The sequence below is a fragment of the Diospyros lotus genome, chromosome 15, assembly GCF_014633365.1.
Source record: "Diospyros lotus cultivar Yz01 chromosome 15, ASM1463336v1, whole genome shotgun sequence".
Taxonomy (NCBI): Eukaryota; Viridiplantae; Streptophyta; class Magnoliopsida; order Ericales; family Ebenaceae; genus Diospyros; species Diospyros lotus.
The window spans coordinates 15,326,256-15,345,109 of NC_068352.1; the positions used below are offsets into that span (position 1 = coordinate 15,326,256).

An 18,854-nucleotide genomic window follows, 5' to 3' on the forward strand; every position below is an offset into this window, starting at 1 on the left:
TTTATAAAAATTTAATTTTGAACCAAAAATATATATTTTTAGAAACATATTTTCTAATTAGAAAAATATATTTTTAAATCACAAAAGATATATTTTAATTTTAAAATATTTTTTAATCTTTATGTTTTCTAAAACTAATCCAAATTAATTTGGATTGAAAAACACAAAAAAATCTCTAAATGATCATTTGTACTCAGACATCCATGATGAAGAAATCATGGTTCGGCATGAGAGCAATGGTTGGCTATGGTTAGTTCTGGTCCACTGAAGACAGGCTACTTCTTTCAAAAGGAGATTGAGCCACAGTCTTGGCCATTATTGCAGTTAAAGAAAAACCCAAATACCAAAGTTGACAAGAAGAAAGAGCTTAACAAAGTGGTTCCAAAGAGATTAGAAAGATCTGAGTTGAACAGATAAATGAACAGATTGGAAGAAGAAGAAATCAGTAGACCAAAAATTCATCAGTGGATCTGGAAATCTTGTAGGAGAATAAATCAGTAGACCAAAGATTCATCAAACTGGAGGAAGAAATCAGCTGATCTGGAGGGTTGAGAAAGTTGAGCATTAATTGAGGAGAGAGAAAGTGTAATGTATTTTGATATTCAGGGGCAAAATTGTCTACACAATTTTTAATCCCACTCAGGTGGGATTAATTTATACCTGCTGGATGGTGGGACAAATTATCCCATCTCGTCTGGATAAATTAGTCCAACTTTCACTTTAGATACTTGTCACGACCCTAGGTTTTCCTAGGGTTTAGAATGAAATTTTGGAGGAATTTGGAGAAGAAAGAACAGAATTGGAGGGAGAAAACAGAACGGAAAGAGGGAGAATTTGAGAAGAGAAGGGAAGGGTTTGGATGAAGATAGAGAGAGATAAGAGTGAGAGTGAAACAGATTGATTTCATTCAATTCATAGCTACTTATTCTCTATTCAACAGCTTATTTATAGGCTGTTTACATGCTTGCCATTGTTACCAAACTAATCAACTAACACGCTAACAAACTCAAGTAACTACAAACTAACAAACCCCAATACAATTACAGCTAGTGCCCTTTGGGTCATGACAATTCCTCCCTTCTTGAGAGGTTTCTTGTCTCCAAGAAACTTATTAAAATTGGGCCATTGTTTCTCTATCCAATTCCCGTTTTCATGATCTGGTTTATTCTTTGCCTTTTCTTGTTCTTTTCTCTTACTTGCTTTGGCCTCTTTTTCTTTCTCCTCCTTGGTTTTATTTTATGGATGAATGAGAAAACAATATCTCTTTGTTCAACAGGTATTTCAAGCTCTCTTGAAGTACCTTCTTTATTTTCCTTTCAGCACCAACTCCTTTGTATCTTCAGCAGCTAATAAATATCTAACAATATCATTTGCTGTGAATTCTTTGGTGGTGCCTAAAAGACCAACTAAATCTTTTGCCACACGTTGACATTCTTTAACTGCTTTTCCCTCCTCCTCTGGCTCTATTCTGTAGATCCTCAAAAATTAGCTTTGTATTGTCATCAAGTATTGGAGGAGTACCTATTACTTCAAGAGAAACAGACTTGAAGTCTTCAAAATCCACAGTTGCTGTGATCATATCCTTTCCTGATTTCACATCATCTTTTACTTCCTCATCTTCCATAGAAATCTCCTCAATCAGATTATCTTTTACTTCCTAAATTTCTTGATCCATTGTGGGAAATTCATCAACTTCTTGATGCAAACTGGAGGTAGACGTAGAAATACCTTCATTCTGCTAGTTGCTTGTAAGATAACTTTTAGGCGGTAGCCCATGCTTTCTGTAACTGGCTTCTAGTGCCAACTCTTGTAGCCTAACCTTCTCAGCTGCTGCTTGTACCGTGGTAGGCCACATCGTTTTCACCATAAGCCTCAATGCATCGTCAAGGCCATTAATGAATCTCAATTCAAAATGAGACTCGATTAAGGTTGGATGAGAATGGAGCGCAAGTGCTTTCAATTTCTCAAACCTGACAAGACACTCCATAACCGAGCCCTCTTGTTTCAGCTTGTCGAGCTCCTCTTTGTAGTTCTCATCTCCGACCTGATCCTTCTTAGAAAACATCATCAAAGATTCATCAATTTTCCTTGATAAGCCTTCTAACTTTTTGTTAATTCCGTCCAACCTTCCGATAATTTTGTTTGTTGAGGCCTTACTGTAACATCCCGTTCGAGCGATAGGAAGATCCGGAACAACTTATCCTTATAGGCCTACACGAACTTCCCAGGGGGGTCACCCATCCCTGGATTACCCCAGGTCAAGCACGCTTAACTTGGGAGTTCTTTGCCAACATTCAGCCCAAAAGGTATCCAGCTGGTGTTGTTTCCTTTCTTACACTATCCTCGATATATACTAACTTCTCTGGGCTCTCGGGGTATTACACTTACACTTACTGATCAATGCCAAAGTCAATTCATAATTCCGACTGGTCTCCACTTGAATATTCAGATCGGAAACTGTAGCAGTCTTCTGCTGCAGTTGTGCTTCGAATCGTATCATGCCTGTCCTGTTCGCCACGACCAAAAATCTCATAGGCAGAAGTCGAAGGCCAAAGACCCCGCTAGTCAACCTCTTGCGACTCAATCGGTCCTATATTGGTCTTGATAGATCTACCAATGGAGTTCGCCCATCTTGTCAGACCCTTGAAACTGATCACTACCTACCCACGATTAAAGCTAATTCAAGATCGCTTAGACTCTGTGTGCGATCCTTGTGATTCAACGAGCACCCCTAAACCTGCTTCCACTTCGCCTTCAAAGGATCAGCTACTCTACTCGGAATCGCGCCAAGAAGCGTTGGCCAATGGATTACAGTGACTGCCTGTCGTCTCACCCAATCTCTATCCAATGGCTGGAATTCAACTATTGAAATTTCCAACCCACAGTTGAGAATTAGAGTGACATTCATAGCCGCCTCTTGCTTCACCTTCAAGATTCGAACGTGGACTGCCAGAATTCACAGTGGAGGACTGATCAGCTTTGTTCGTCTTCAGTTTCAAGCCGAGGATCACCTGAAATGACCTGAAATCATGAATCTTTTTTGGTTCTTTTCCGATCTGAATGCTGCTTGCGTTCGCCTATCAAGACAGTGACCGATTGAAACTGTTGGAGTACTTGATTTCGCTGGAATCACTTGAAATCTCTGCTCAATCGATTCCGCAGAGAGTCGTCAGAATCAACTGCTACAAATTGCAAGAATTACAGCCAAGGAACGTTGGCTCTGATACCACTTGCCATGACCATAGGTTTTCCTAGGGTTTAGAATGGAATTTTGGAGGAATTTGAAGAAGAAAGAATAGATTTGGAGGGAGAAAACAGAACAAAAAGAGGGAGAATTTGAGAAGAGAAGGGAAGGGTTTGGATGAAGATGGAGAGAGATGAGAGTGAGAGGGAAACAGATTGATTTCATTCAATTCATAGCTACCTATTCTCTATTCAACAGCTTATTTATAGGCTGTTTACATGCTTATGGTTATTACCAAACTAATCAACTAACACACTAACAAACTCCAGTACAATTACAGCTAGTGCCCTTTGGGTCATGACAATGCTAAACAAGGTAATACTGTGTCAGAAGGTAATGCCATTTCTTAAAACACCTACCAAACTTGGTGTTAGTTCCTTTTGTAGACGATATTGCTTTGTAACTAGTCCTACAGATTTTGCACAGGTTTCAGCCTGTTAAGGTGGTTTCCTTTTTATATGCTTTCTTACTTATAAAACAAAGGTCATGGCAGAATTAATATCCTGGTAGTTGTCTATCAGTAATAGTGGTTGTGTTATTATGTGCTTGTGCGCAACAGCATGGCGGGGTTAATGCTAGTAGTAAGACAATCATGAGGAAAATAATTATATTGATTTTTCCTTATTCAGAACCTCCCTTAATAATATGTAGTGGTTGATTGCATCCAATTGAAAATTCTTGTCCATGTTCTTTGACTCTTTTTTGTTTTGATATTATCTAGATGAGGACATGTTATGCCATGGGTTTTGGTCTGTCTTTCGATGTAACATAGGTAAATAAACTTTGCACGTGCAAGTCTCAATTGCTAGACATGCTAGAGCTGGTCGTTACTAGGGATTGTTTGGTTTCTCTTGCTCCTTGCTCAGGCTGTAGTTTCCACGCTTGGGAGGTTTTCTCTGGTTTTGGATAATCAGTGATAATAGATTAGTCATTAACCCATGATAAAATTCCATTTCCAATTTTGAAGTTATCATTTGAGTCATATGTTGCCTTCTCATATGAGGTATGGATTTTATTTTTTTCCTTTCTGATTATTGGTTATTTACGTTTGTCTGAATATTTCCCAAACTTGCAGGTTACAAAGCTTGTTGAATTATATAAGGAGAGTTCCGAGGAATGGTCAAAAAAGGCAGGAGAGCTTGAGGGAGTCATCAAAGCTTTGGAAGTGAGATTAATATATGCCTATTTGAAATATGAATCTAGTGTTTAATATAATTTGCTTCTTTACTTTTTTGACTTGGAATCTTGGCGAATAGCTGCAGACTCATTTATGGTGCCGATCATTTATTGATCTATGCTTCTGAAATATGTTGTTGACTCTTCAATGCTATTGTTGAGCAGACTCATCTAAGTCAAGTTGAAAATAATTATAAAGAGAGGCTTCAAAAGGAAATATCTGCAAAAGAAGAATGTCACAAGGTACATTATTGTCTTCCTTTTGGGTGGTGATGTGCAGCGTTTTCTTTGTTCATTTTGGTTTTGAAGTAACAAATCTTGAAGTTTAGTTTTATTTTCTGTTTCGGATAAGTTGCAAACCTCAGAGGGTTTGAGCTCTAATTATATTGCTCTATATATTTCTTATTTAAGATCTGTGTGGAACTGAAGATTGTAAAATCTTCTTTGAATAGATGACTCAGATGGATAGGGTCCACAATATACGTACTTGTATTTTTACATCTAACTGAATGAAATTAATTCTTACACATTCTTTCAGTTCTTTTCCTCATTAATTTTTGGGGTTTAACAGGAAGCTGCTTATTTGAAGGAGAAACTTGAAAAGTGTGAAGCTGAAGTTGAGACAAGAAGGAAAGCAAGTGAGCTGAATCTTCTTTCTCTGACAGGTCTTACGGAAACGTAAGTTGCATTTGGATATGTTGCTAATGCATTTTGAGCACTTTTTTGGACCCCTATTTGTTATCTCCTGTCTCTGTGTGTGTATTCCCCATTCTTTTTTCCCATTTTATCTTTTCCCTCTATCTATTAAAATGGAACTAAGAGTCTGGCGAGCACCATTTTTTAATCCCCCCTCTCTCTCATGTTTAAAGTTTTTTCTTCTGTCATACTTTGTTAACTTACAAAAAGGAGTTCACTTTTTCCTTCTGTCATACTTTGTTAACTAATTTGTTCTTTAATTTGTGCACCATGCACATTTATAAAGCCCATTTCACTTCAGCAACACCTGGAACACTGTCTGCTCAGCTTGCACCTATTAGTTGCCACAGACTGGCCAACTGACTGACCCGACAAGAAAAAAAGAAGAATAATAAATAACCACTTTGTCTCATATCTATTATCTTCTTCGTTTCCATCTCAGGAAAATTTTTCATATAAAAATAGTGTTGGAACTTTATCTTATCATTTCGTCGCTAGAGAGTTTGCACTAGGAAGGGCATTCAGTGCAAAAAATTTTCATATTTTTTTTTGTATGGATTTGTATTGTCAATGTGACATTTAGAAGTCAATTGACATTATGAATACCATGCCATTGATGAGGAATAAATAACCAATTTAAAAGCTTTAAATCAAAGGGACTTCAAATATAGAGAGTATATATAAATATGTATATATTTAGTTAGAGATGGGGAACAAATAGGGTAAGGATTTTGAGATGGAGTAGACGGAGAACATTCAGGCCCTGTTTGGTTGTAGAAAACAATTTCCAGTTTTCCATTTCCCATTATCTATTTTTATCTCCAAATTCCTTTTTCCATTGAAAATTTAGAAAACGTGTTTGTCAGATCCTAAAATCTGAGCTAGGGTTGACCTATAATAGAGAGAATTGGAGGAAGAGTTAGACGGAGAGAGGAAGAACAGCAAGAAAGGAGGGAGAACAGAGAGTTTGAGAGAGAGAACAGAGAATTGGAGGGAAAAGATTCTTGTTATTTTCCACATGAATCCCCATCCTCTACAGTTAGCCTATTTATAGGCTTGCTCCTCTTTTAAGTTATTGTGACTGAAGGTACAATAAAAAATAGCAGCAGCAAAGTACAATCAACAAGCAGCAGAAATGCAAATACAATGCAATTACAGTATTGCCCCTGGGGTTGTGACAATTCCCCCGCTTTTTGAAAGATTTATTGTCCCCAAGAAATCACAACAGCTGAGCCACCCTAGGGAATTGCTTGAGTAGATCAGGGCGATATTCCCAATTAGTGTGATCGGGATGTAAGTGGGACCACTGCACCAAAACTTGAGTTAGGGGCATTGAATCTTGGTAGATAACCCTTTTCTCCAATATTGCCAGGGGTTCAATATCTACTGCCATGTCCTCAGCTGGTAGAGGAAGATCTGCAGTTGTGATATCAGTAGGTCCAACCGATCTTTTCAGCAAGGAAACATGAAAAACAGGATGAATTTGCACGTCAGCTGGCAGCTTCAGACGATAGGCCACCTTTCCCACTTTAGCCTCTATAAGAAAAGGCCCATAGTACTTCAGACTCAACTTAGCTGCAGGGGAATTAGAGAATACATGCTGCTGGAATTGTTTCACCCTTAGATACACCATATCTCCTACCTCAAATACTCTCACTCCTCTTGTCAGCAAATTGTTTCATCCGATTTTGGGTTATTGCCAACTCCTTTTTAATCACCTGCAGCACCTCCTGTTGTTGCTGTAAATAATGATCCACTGCCATTTCAATATTAGAGGACTGCATCACAGCAGGCAATAGTGGAGGTTTATACCCAAACAAAGCCTTAAAAGGAGCTCTCTTCAGTGAGCTATGGAAGCTGGAATTATACCACCACTGAGCTGGAGATAGCGACTTATTGCAGCTCTTAGGCTTGGAAAAACATATGCATTGGAGGTAGTTTTCCAGGCACCGATTCACCCTTTCTGTCTACCCATCAGTCTCAGGGTGGTAAGCAGTTGACATCTGTAGTTTCACCCCCAAATTTCTAAACAACTCCTGCCAAAAATTGCTGGTAAAGATCTTGTTTCTGTCTGAGATTATGGATGGTGGCAGTCCATGAACCTTAACAACAGAATCCAACAATAAACGGGCTACTTCTTGAGCTGTAAAAGGATGGGCCAGACTCAAGAAGTGTGCAAACTTAGTTAATCTATCCACCACGACCAATATGACATCTCTCCCTTTGGACTAGGGCATCCCCTCCACAAAATCCATAGAAATTTGTTCCCAAGCCTATTTTGGGATGGCTAATGGCTGCAGCAGACCAGGATAGGCAACCTGTCCATGCTTGCAGTGTTGGCATATAGCACAAGCGAAAAAAAATGCAATCACATCCCTCTTAAGTCCTGCCAATAGAACAATTGTTTCACCTTGTGATAGGTGACTCAGAGAGCTATGTAAGGATTGTAAAATCCGTTCCTTCATTTGGTTATTGTTGTGGCCTGAAACCACGACAATAGAGATTTATATTGTAGGAGAGCTAGAGCTGAGGCAGAGCGAGGTGGATAGCTGGTAGGGGTCTGCTGGTGAGATGTGTGTTGGGTAGCTCCGGTCTGCGATATCCTGGCCGGGGTCGTAGATAGACCTTTGAGGCATCTCCTATAGTAGGTTGCTTTGTACGAGGGTGGCCTCTCGGGCACTTGGGGCATATCTGCACCCACAAGAACAAGTTAGAAGGCATGTGGGGATTCCTCACCTGCGTATGCCCTCCGATGCTTAAGTCAGTACGAGTAGGAAAGAAGTGCAATAGACAAGTAAAGCATACAATCACCTAATATAGAACAATTATACCTTTCCTTGCCAGAGAGGATCAATCTCGGTACAGAGGATCAATCTCGGTACTGTTACAGGGTGTCGGGGATAGACCTGCACGTTAGTAGCAATCAGACGGGCTTAAGAGGGATCCCCCGGGGGACTGAACAACCTAGGGGGTCTTCTGGGAGAAGGTGGGCCTCACGGAGGACTGCCGAGGCAGGTCTTAGTCTCTAAGGGACTTGGTCGGACGCAGCTCCGGGCTTAATGGGAGATGCCTTGAGGTGACGCTTACTTGACCCCCGTTCAATTAGGGGACACATCACACTCCATGGACATAAACATATTACATTACATCCTATAGGCGTATCATGTAAGTATTATATATATTATGTTGTGTGAACATATTGTGATATAGGGACTTGAGGGTACATCATAAGAGCATGGCATGCTATTGCACCATATCACAACCCATGGGTCCATCTATCTGGCTGCTACATGTAAGTGGGTTATGTTCGTACGTGTATATATATGTATATATATAGACTCATATATCTCACAGAGAGAGAAACAAAGAGAGACAGATGGGGATCCGGGAAGAGGTCTCGTCGAGAGACCATGTTGGGAGAAGTCGGACACTGTCGAAAGGCAGCTTCCCGAGAGATGCTGGCCATTGCCGAGAGGTGGCTTCTTGGGAGTAGTCGGGCACCGCCGAGAGGCAGAGCAACGGGCCACTGCCGAGAGGGCTCTAGGGAAGAAACCTTCCCGAGGCTAGTGGCTCTTGCCGATCAAGGGCAGTTGCTGCCGTGCCGTCGAGAGGATGAAGGTCCTTTCCAAGAGACCTTGAAGCCTCGTTGAGAGGCCACCTTGCTTTCCAGGGGAGATCACTGAGGGGGCTCTCTTGGAGAGAAGCTTGCATAGAGCTCCAGCAGCTTGCCCAAAAGTCCTATTGCCCATTTTGACCAAGCTATTTATAGGGGAAGACCTTCCCCAATTTCTGACGTAGCGTGTAGCGCGTGTGTGAAAAAAACACACCAAAATAAACTCTTGAAAGAACAAACTTCAGTGGCCGAAGCTTGGTTTTCAAGAAAACACAAAAACAAGACTATTTTGCTAAGAAACCCAAATAGGTTGCTAAAATTTGATTGAGAAAAACTTGATTACAAACTCTAGATCCTAGACATATTTATAGTATTTGGCTAATCCAAATCCATCTAATATTTGTAAACAAAATCCAACTAAAATCTTAATAAAAATAAAATCCTAAGTAAAAGTTAACTAGAATCCTAATAAAAATAAAACCCTAATCAAACATGAAGTAGAATCCTAAATCAAGTAGAATCATGATGTAGAATCCTAAATCAAGTAGAAACATGAAGTAGAATTCTAAATCAACTAGAATTCTAAAATTTAAAAAGTATTAAAATATTATTCCGGCATTACTATTTCAGTGATATTGTTTCGGTTTGGTCGGCTCGGCCTTGGGTCAGGTCTTGATTGGTGACCGCATCATTGACCTTCACTTGAGAAGAAATTCGACCTCGAATTTTGATCCTGTTTGGACAAATTCACATCCGGTAAGTACGAAGAGAGATTAGCCACATTGAATGTTTGGAAATACACATATGATTAGGCAAAACCACAACATAAGTATTATCATTGATCTTCTTTGTAATCTTGTAAGGATCATACTTCTTTGGCTTGAGCTTGTTCTGTTGTCCTGCTGGAATCTGTTCCTTCTTCAAGAATATCATGATTTCATCTCCAATCTCAAATACCTTGTGTTTTCTATACTTGTCAGCTGTCGCCTTGTACTTCTTATTTGTGTAACCTTTGCTTGATATCTTCTTGAACCGCTTGAACTTTTCCGTTAAGGGAACATGAGCAAAGATATTCCTCCCCCTCTTAGCCCTATCTTCATTGGCATGGGTCCAACCATCACCATGTTTGTTGCCCTTTGCCTCCACTGTATTATTACTATTAGATTGAGGATGTTGAACCTTCCATTTTGAGCGCTTCTCTAATCTGGTAGATCTTATTATAGGTCTTTCTCCTCTCATTAGCTTTCTTGATTTTAACTCCTCAACAGCTTTTGAATTTATCCGTAGATTTTTCTTGCCTGGAGAAGCATTCTTTTGTAACTGTTTCGAATAGAGGCTTATTCCATAACTACCAGCAGTCTCTCCATCACTTAAAATTTTGATGCTTGTATCCTCCTTTGGTCCAGGCACTTGATCAGCTATAGTGGTAGCTGCTACAACATTCTTAGTTTCGGAATCTAATTTCAGATTAATATTGAAAGCAGTTGCGCTACCCGAGTTAACTAGCCTGGGAGATCCAACACCCCTATCCACAAAGAGACCCCTATGACCATCTTGCTTTTGCAATCGCGAAGGTAAATATGTTCCCATTGCCTTGATTCAACCATGCCAGAGCTTGAATAAACTGTAGAAGGATTTGCTACCATGACCTCCATCTCCTTTACAGTTGCAAGCTATTAAAAAGAAACGCCACCTTCATTGGGTTGTGAAGCAATGCCTGAGCTCTCGGGACTAGAAAATACCCCAGTATGAATCAATAACCTTGGAGTTTCTGTTATGTTAGTAGCATAAATCAGATCTGAGTTTGCAAACGTTGAGGTTGCTGGGACAACATAATCTTCGAAATCAAGCTCCAAACTCATCGAAAAGTCATTCTTTAGTTTATACTCATCGTTTCCCCAATGGTTGTGTTGCTGCGCATTCCTTCTAACCCCTTTACCACTAGGGTTGGCTATCATACGACCAAGATCATCCTCATCGTCACTATCATCCATCATTGGTCTTCTAGGATTAATGAGGACAGAATTAATGGCTAGTCTTCCCGGTTTAACATAGTCGGCTTGATTCACGCCATTAGTCCGGTTCCGATTATTCTTAACTCGTTGTAAAATGCCCAATTGGTTGCGGATTCGCTCCAATTGCTGCTCCATTGTACGAATTATTTCCCGTTGTTCTTCGATTGCTCTCCAAATCGCGGGCAGCCCTCAATCACCGTCACAAGGTTGGTTGCAACCGTTACTTTCAAGATTGGCCATCTGATTGGTTGATGAACCATTTTGATACCACCTGACGCAGTGTGTAGCGCGCGTGTGAAAAAAACACACCAAAATAAACCCTTGTAAGAACAAACTTTAATGGCCGAAACTTGGCTTTCAAGAAAATGCAAAAACAAGACTGTTTTGCTAAGAAACCTAAATAAGTTGCTGAAATTTGATTGAGAAAAACTTGATTACAAACTCTAGATCCTAGGCATATTTATAGTATTTGGCTAATCCAAATCCATCTAATATTTGTAAACAAAATCCAACTAAAATCTTAATAACAATAAAATCCTAAGTAAAAGTTAACTAGAATCCTAATAAAAATAAAACCCTAATCAAACATGAAATAGAATCCTAAATCAAGTAGAAACATGAAGTAGAATCCTAAATCAAGTAGAATCATGAAGTAGAATTCTAAATCAAGTAGAAACATGAAGTAGAACCTTAAATCAAGTAGAATTCTAAAACTTAAGAAGTATTAAAATATTGTTCCGGCGCTACTATTTCAGTGATACTGTTTCAGTTTGGTCGTCTCGGCCTTGGGCGGGGTCTTGATTGGGAAACGTGTCTCGGCTCAGGACCACTTTTGGGATTTGCCTACCTGCTTATTGACCAAAATACTCCTAGGTGGACACTCGGGAATTCTATGGCACAACAGTTATCATTCCTTACCACCAACCTTCCTTTAAATCTGAGTAAACCTGCTGAAAGAGTATACCCCGGTTTACTTGCAGGTTGAATGGCCAGCTGTGACACAAGAGTCTTAGCCCAATCAGACTTTTCATAGCTATCTGAGATTTCCTTCACCCAATCTGGGATTATGGCTGAAATAGCTTGGCAGCTGCCTTTCTTCCCTTCTAGATGGGGCATCAGCCACTACATTCTCCTTACCCCGCTGATATTGAATAACATAGTCCAATCTTGGTGGTTTTGTAACTCCTTTTTTCTGCAGCTGTGTATGTAATCTTTGCTGTAACAAGAATTTAAGGCTCTCACGATTAGTCCTTATAACAAACTGATTCCCCTCCTAGTGATGCCTCCATCCTCCACTGCAAACAGTACTGCAATCAGCTCCTTATCATAGATACTTTGCCTAAGTGCTTTGGGGCTAAGGCTTGACTAATGTAAGCCAAGGGTTTCCCATCCTGCATCAGTACAACTCCCACCCCCGTATCACATGCATTAGTTTCAAGGACAAATGGCTTTGGAAAATCTGGTCAAGCCAATATAGGTGCCCGAGTCATGGCTCCTTTCAATGCTTAAAAAGCATCCTCTGCACTTGGATTCCATTGAAAGTTGTCCTCCTTAAGCAGCTCAGTGTGGGGCCTGCTTATTATCCCATAATTTTGGATAAACCTTCTATAATAGTCCGTAAGGCCTAAAAACACCCCTCAACTCCTTAACAGTCTTTGGCCTTGGCCAATCAACCATGGCAGCAATCTTCTTAGGATCAGTTTTTGCTCCTCCTCCTGAAATAATATGGCCCAAGTATTCTACCTGTTTCTTAGCAAAAGTACACTTGGATAACTTTACGTACAATTGATTAGAGCTGGGGGTTTCAAATGCTGTCCTCAAATGGGTTAGGTGTTGCTCAAATGTACGGCTGTAAATGAGGATTTCATCTAAGAAAACAAGGATGAATTTCCTCAAATAGGGACTGAATATATGGTTGTGAACTCATAAAGTCCTTGGTGAGTTCTGAAAGCAGTTTTGGGGATATCAGCAGGGTTCATCCTAATTTGGTGATACCCTGCTCTCAGGTCTAGTTTTGGAGAAACAGTGGCTGAAGTTAGTTCATCAAGTAGGTCTTCAATAATGGGAGTTGGAAATTTGTTCTTTATGGTTAGGGCATTCAGTTAGCGATAATTCGCACAAAATCGCCAAGTCCCATCTTCTTTCTTAACAAGTAGGACAGGATAAGCAAAGGGGCTTTGGCTGGGATGAATAATAGATTAAGTTAACATTTCTTTGACCAATTTTTCTATTTCAGCTTTTTGAATGGGTTGATACCTGTAAAACCGAATGTTTACTTGTTCTGAATTAGGTTTTAGGTGGATGGAATGGTCAAAGAATTGGTTTGGGGGTAAAGAAGAGGGTTCAACAAATATATCCTCAAATTCAATCAAAAGTAATTGTAAAGGATCCTGAGAATTTACCTCTGAAAGAGCACGTAAGGTAGAACCAGCTGCAGGCCTAAGATGTTCATAAGCCTCTTCTGCCTCCTTGCTGTTATCTTCCAACTCCACAGCATATATGGAATATATTTGAGCCCCTGAAGTGCCCTCTTGCTGGAACATTTTCTGCATCCGCTTGCCTGTAATCAATTTACATTCACCGGCTTCTAAACTCCCTGTCAGTGTCAATTTCTTCCCCTCCATTTCAAATGTCACCTCTAGCTTGTTGAAATCAAATATTAGAGGACTGACAGTCTTCATCCAATCTACCACGAGGACTATGTCACATCCTCCCAATTGCAAAATTCTGAAGTCTGCTGTAAATTCCTGTCCTTGCATCTTCCATTTAAAATTCGGACATTTAAATCTACTAAACATCTTACTTCCATAGGCCGCTGTAACTGATAAAGGAAATGTGGCCAGTGTGGGGTATTGCAACTCCATGGCAGTGGCTTCATCCAAGAGGCTGTGTGTTCTGCCACTGTCTATTAAAATCATCAATCTCCTCTTTCCGTAATTTCCTTTCACCTTAATTATCTTACCAGATGGACAGCCTTGCAATGCATGTAAGGAGATTTCTCCATCTTCCTCTCCTGCTGTCCCTTCATTACATTCTCCATATCTCCAACAACAACTTCTTCTTCTAGTCTTTACATTTGCAATAGCTGCCTTTTACATTGATGACCGGGACTGTACTTTTCACCACATCTAAAGCACAGGTGAAGCTGCCTTTTCTGCTCCATTGAGAGGGGCTTAACCGAGATTGGACTTAGTAAAGCCTTAGGAACAAGTTTTCCTCTCTGCACTACTTGGTTGGCAGCTTTAGAGGTACCTCCAATTGGCTGGCTGCTCATAGGATAGCTTCTAGGCTGCAGCTTATGCTTTCTGAAAATGGCTTCCAGTGCCAATTCTTGCAGCCTAGCCTTCTCAGCTGCTTGTTTCACAATAATAGGATGCATCATTTTCATAGTGGGCCATAACTCTTCATTAAGTCCACTGATGAAACTCGGTACAAAATAAGACTCAGTTCAGGGTGGGGTGAGAATTGAGCATTAGTGACTTCAAGTCCTCAAACCTGACCTGATAATCCATAATTGAGCCTTCTTGTTTCAGTTTGTTGAACTCTTCAATTAGATCTGCCATTGATCGTTCTCCAAATCGCTCACATAAATCTTCCACAAACTCTTGCCACCTAAATCCATTCCTCATTCAACTCCATCCTTTAAAGTAGGTGTCAGCTATATCACTGAGATATGCTGCCGCCAGATTCTCCTTCTGATTCTCGGTCACCTGATAGTAGTGGAAGAATCTCTCACACCGTCTAATCCTCCACCTAGGTTTGTCTCCTTCAAATATTGGAATCTCCAACCTAGGCATGGGGGTCTGGTGGTGAGTAGTATAAGAGCCTCTCAGCTGAATCTCTGGCTCAGTTTCAGTCTGATCATCAGCTGCCTGTAGATCAGGATCTTGAGATAGGAATCCAGCTCCTACAGTGGATCTTGGAGGAAAATTCACCGGCAAGCTCGCTTGAGGCCTCCTAGCAAACATATCCTGTACACTATTGATTCTCTGGTTGACATTGGCAATCTCCATATGAATTCTGGAGAATTCCTCCTCCATTCCTTGATCCAGAACTTGCACACCTCCCTGGCAGTGGCACTCTCAGCTCTGCCATGACTCACCTACTCCTGAGTCTGGCACAGTCTGAGTTCCATTGTGTCGAGCCTGACTTCCAATTGCTTCATTCTTGTTCCTTCCGCCATTCCTCAAGTCGTTTATCATTGAGTTACCATCTCAAATTCACTGTGAACTACCGCTTTTGATCACTGCAACTGCATTACAGTCTCAGATCTACTGTAAACTATCGCCTCCATTCCTGGAACTAATCACCAATGATTGCGATCGCTGTGGATCAACAATCACTCCAGATCTGGTCGCGATCGCTGTGGATCAGCAATCACTCCAGATCTGCTTCCAATCCATGCCTTCCTTACTTGCCTCAATCTTAATTCAACAGCCAAGGGCCATTGGCTCTGATACCAAATGTCAGATCTTAAGATCTGAGTTAGGGCTTTTTAGGTAGAAATTGAGAATTAGAGATATTTGGATGGAGAATTAGACAGAAAGAGTGGGAGAACAGAGGAGATCGAGAGAGAAATTAGGGAGAATCGAGAGAAAGGGAGATAATTTGAGAGAGACAATCTGATTATCATTCCGTAATTACATTCTCTAACTAATCTAGCCTATTTATAGGCTGTCTAGGCTTTCAGTTATTAGAACAACTGAAAGGTACAAGCAGGGAAAGTAGCAAAGTATAACAACTAACTAATACATGTAATATACTATGACAAATGTACCCTTGGTTGTGAGAGTGTTCAAATGTCAAAGATATGAAATTGTTTTTGTTGATTTATCAGAATATTAAGAGAGGAAAGATTTCTAATTACCATTTAGGAATCTTTCCTAATTATCATTTAGGAATCTTTATTGATTATGTCCATATATATCTTAGTGTATATTTCCTTCTTTGTATATTTACTTCTTTGTGTTTTAATTTGTTTCCTTAGAGATAGTTTCTTTTTTGATAGTTTCCATGTTTGATGTAATCTCTCCCTCTATAAGAGGACTCCTGTATCCATCAGATTAGAATGAATGAAAGTATAATTTTGAATTCCTTCATGGTATCAGAGCCTTTCCCTTCCCTTCCAATATTTTCGAAACCCTAATAGTGCCTTCATTGCACTTCTTTACGCCGAACTCCTCTAGGGTTTCAGCCCAGCCTTAATTGCTGTTTTGTTCTGTTCTGTTGTTCAGCAATTTTGTTCCTGCTGCACTTCTAGTTTCCCTTTCCAAACTCAATCTTCTTAAGACATGTCTGAGATATATCAGAGGCAACTTCGATCATTACCACTGCTGAATCCTATCCTAGTGATCAGCAACCAATGGGAGGGGGTGATTTGCCTGGGATCCATCCTTCCTACCGACTTGATGGGCGAAACTTCTTGCAATGGTCTCAACTTGTGAGCACATTCCTCAAAGGCCGCGGAAAGCTAGGCCACCTGACTGGAACCCCCCCAAAGCCATGACATGATTGATTAGTAGGACAAGGCAAGGGGCATCCACTATAACAGAATATTATAATAAAATGAAGGGGATGTGGCTAGAACTAGATCATTATCAAGATATCAAGATGGAGTGTAGCAATGATGCTGTTAAACTTAAAACAAATTCAAGAAAGGGACAGGATTGTAGAGTTTCTAGCAAGGATTAATCCGGAATATGATCAAGTGAGGATCCAAGTGCTTGGTAGGGAAAAATTACCTACTCTTAATGAGGTTTTTTCCATTGTTCGAAGTGAGGAAAACAAAAGGATGGCTATGCTAGGAGATCACAGTGTTGAAGGCTCAGCCATGGTGTCAAGCCATAGAGATGGATCTCGGTTTAAAGCAGGAAAGGCAGAAAATTCGTGGAAAAATTCAGGACGAGAAGGTTTGTGGTGCAGTTATTGCAAAAAACCTAGGCATACTAAGGATAATTGCTTCAAACTCCATGGCAAAGAAGTTGTGCTAAGCGGGATAGGCGGATTTAAGAGTCGTCAAGCCTATTTTTCCAGCACAGATCAAGGGGAAGCTGAATCAGCAGGTAAAACTGAATCTATTGGTGCTGATATTTCACAATTGAATGCAGAAGAGATGAACAAACTCAAGAATTTCCTCAAAACTCTCCAAGATGGAGCCTGTTCACTTGCACAGCAAGGTAAACTCACCAATTCTGAGTGTTTTTTTGCCTTTAAAACTGTTGGGAATACCAATTGGGTCCTTGATTCAGGAGCTACTGATCACATGACCCTCACATAAATTCCTTTGACACTTACCAACCTCTTGTTAGCCCTAAACAGATTGTTATTGCTAATGGAACCACTGTTCCTATTGCTGGCCAAGGTACAGTTAAATTCAGCCCTTTGCTAACCACCAAACAAGTTCTTCATGTCCCACAGTTAGCTACCAATCTTATATCTATTCACCAACTAACCAAAGAATTAAATTGTCGTGCTATCTTCTGTCCTCATATGTGTGAATTTCAGGACATGATAACGGGGAAGATGATTGGTGTGGCTGAGGAGCGCAATGGGTTGTATACCTTACACAAAGCAGGCCATTCTACAAAGAAGCAGCAACCTATAATTGCTTGTTCATCTCACTCTGTTTCAGCATCCAACACCATTTGGCTTCAACATTATAGATTAGGTCATCCGCCTTTTCCTTTATTAAAAACTATGTTTCCTCATTTGTTTAAATCTTTAGATCCTAGGATGTTTCAATGTGATGTGTGTGTGCTGTCCAAACACCATAGGGTGTCTTATCCTATGAGCAACAAATTATCTTCCAAACCTTTTTTCCTAGTTCATTCAGATGTTTGGGGACCTTCCAAAATATCCAATTGTTCTGGGGTTCGGTGGTTTGTTTCCTTTATTGATGACTATACTCGCATGTGTTGGGTATTTCTCTTGAAAGAAAAGGTTAAAATTGGCACCATCTTACCTTATTTTTGCAAAATGGTATCCACACAATTTGGTACTCCTGTCCAAAAATTCAGAATAGATAATGCTAAAGATTATTTTAATAATCATTTGAATTCTTTCTTTCAACATGAGGGTATTGTTCATGAGTCTTCTTGCATAGACACTCCACAACAAAATGGAGTAGCAAAGTGGAAGATGAGATATCTCCTTAATGTAGCTCGCACACTCCTTCATCACACTCATGTTCCTAAAACCTATTGGGGTGAAGCTGTTTTAACCGCGGCCTATGTCATCAACCGTGTTCCCTCCAAAGTCCTAAATCACCGTAGCCCATTCCACTGCCTATCCTCCTTTTTTCCTGATTACTATTTGCATACTCCTCTCCCTCTTCGTGTGTTTGGTTGTGTGCGCTTTGTTCATATCCCTAAAATACATCGGGATAAGCTTGATCCTCGTGCCCTTCGGTGTATCTTCCTAGGGTATTCTCCAACCCAAAAAGGTTACAAGTGCTATCATCCTCCAACTCGGAAGTTCTATGTATCCAAAGATGTCTTTTTCCTTGAATCTCAGCCCTTCTTTGGCTCTCCAAACCTTGGTCCTCAGGGGGAGACTCGAGGAATTGAGGACCAAGACTCATTTGAAATTTTTCCTGTCTTAGCACCAACTCCTGTTTTGTCTAGTTCTAATCCTTCTTCCTCTGCTGTTCCAACCCAATCTCCTAATCCCTCTCCTCTACCTACAAAATGTATTGAACAAGCAGTTCACAGGCCATCTTCTCCGGTTCGGTTTAAGGGTTCTCCCTATGTGTTCAAAAGGAGGCAACCTATTGTGGAGTCTCAGCCCTCACCAGCATCAGATCCAGGTACTGAAACTGCACAATCATTAGATACATCCCTTTCCAGCCCTGTTTTTGATGATTTAGACCTACCAATTGCTGTGAGAAAAGGGGTCAGAAGCTGTACTTTACACCCTTTAACTGATAACTTGTCTTATCATCGCTTCTCCCAAAACCATAAAAGCTTCCTCACCTCATTAGACTCTATTGTTATTCCCAAGTCAGTAGAAGAGGCTCTAAAAGACCAGAATTGGAAGCAAGCCATGCAAGAGGAAATGAATGCCTTAAATAAAAATCAGACATGGGAATTGGTGCCTAGGCCTAAAGAAATCA

The 18,854-nt window shown here is 40.3% G+C and overlaps 1 protein-coding gene across 3 annotated transcripts in view; it reads left to right on the forward strand.

Moving 5' to 3' along the window:
• Positions 1–18,854, forward strand: part of LOC127792154 (nuclear-pore anchor) — a 119,334-nt gene that overhangs the window by 24,459 nt on the left and 76,021 nt on the right. For all 3 annotated transcript variants that reach the window (XM_052322548.1, XM_052322549.1, XM_052322550.1), the window contains exons 7-9: positions 4,320–4,409; positions 4,586–4,663; positions 4,992–5,098. In XM_052322548.1, coding sequence (XP_052178508.1) covers positions 4,320–4,409; positions 4,586–4,663; positions 4,992–5,098 — 275 coding nt within the window. The remainder of the gene's footprint in view (positions 1–4,319; positions 4,410–4,585; positions 4,664–4,991; positions 5,099–18,854) is intronic.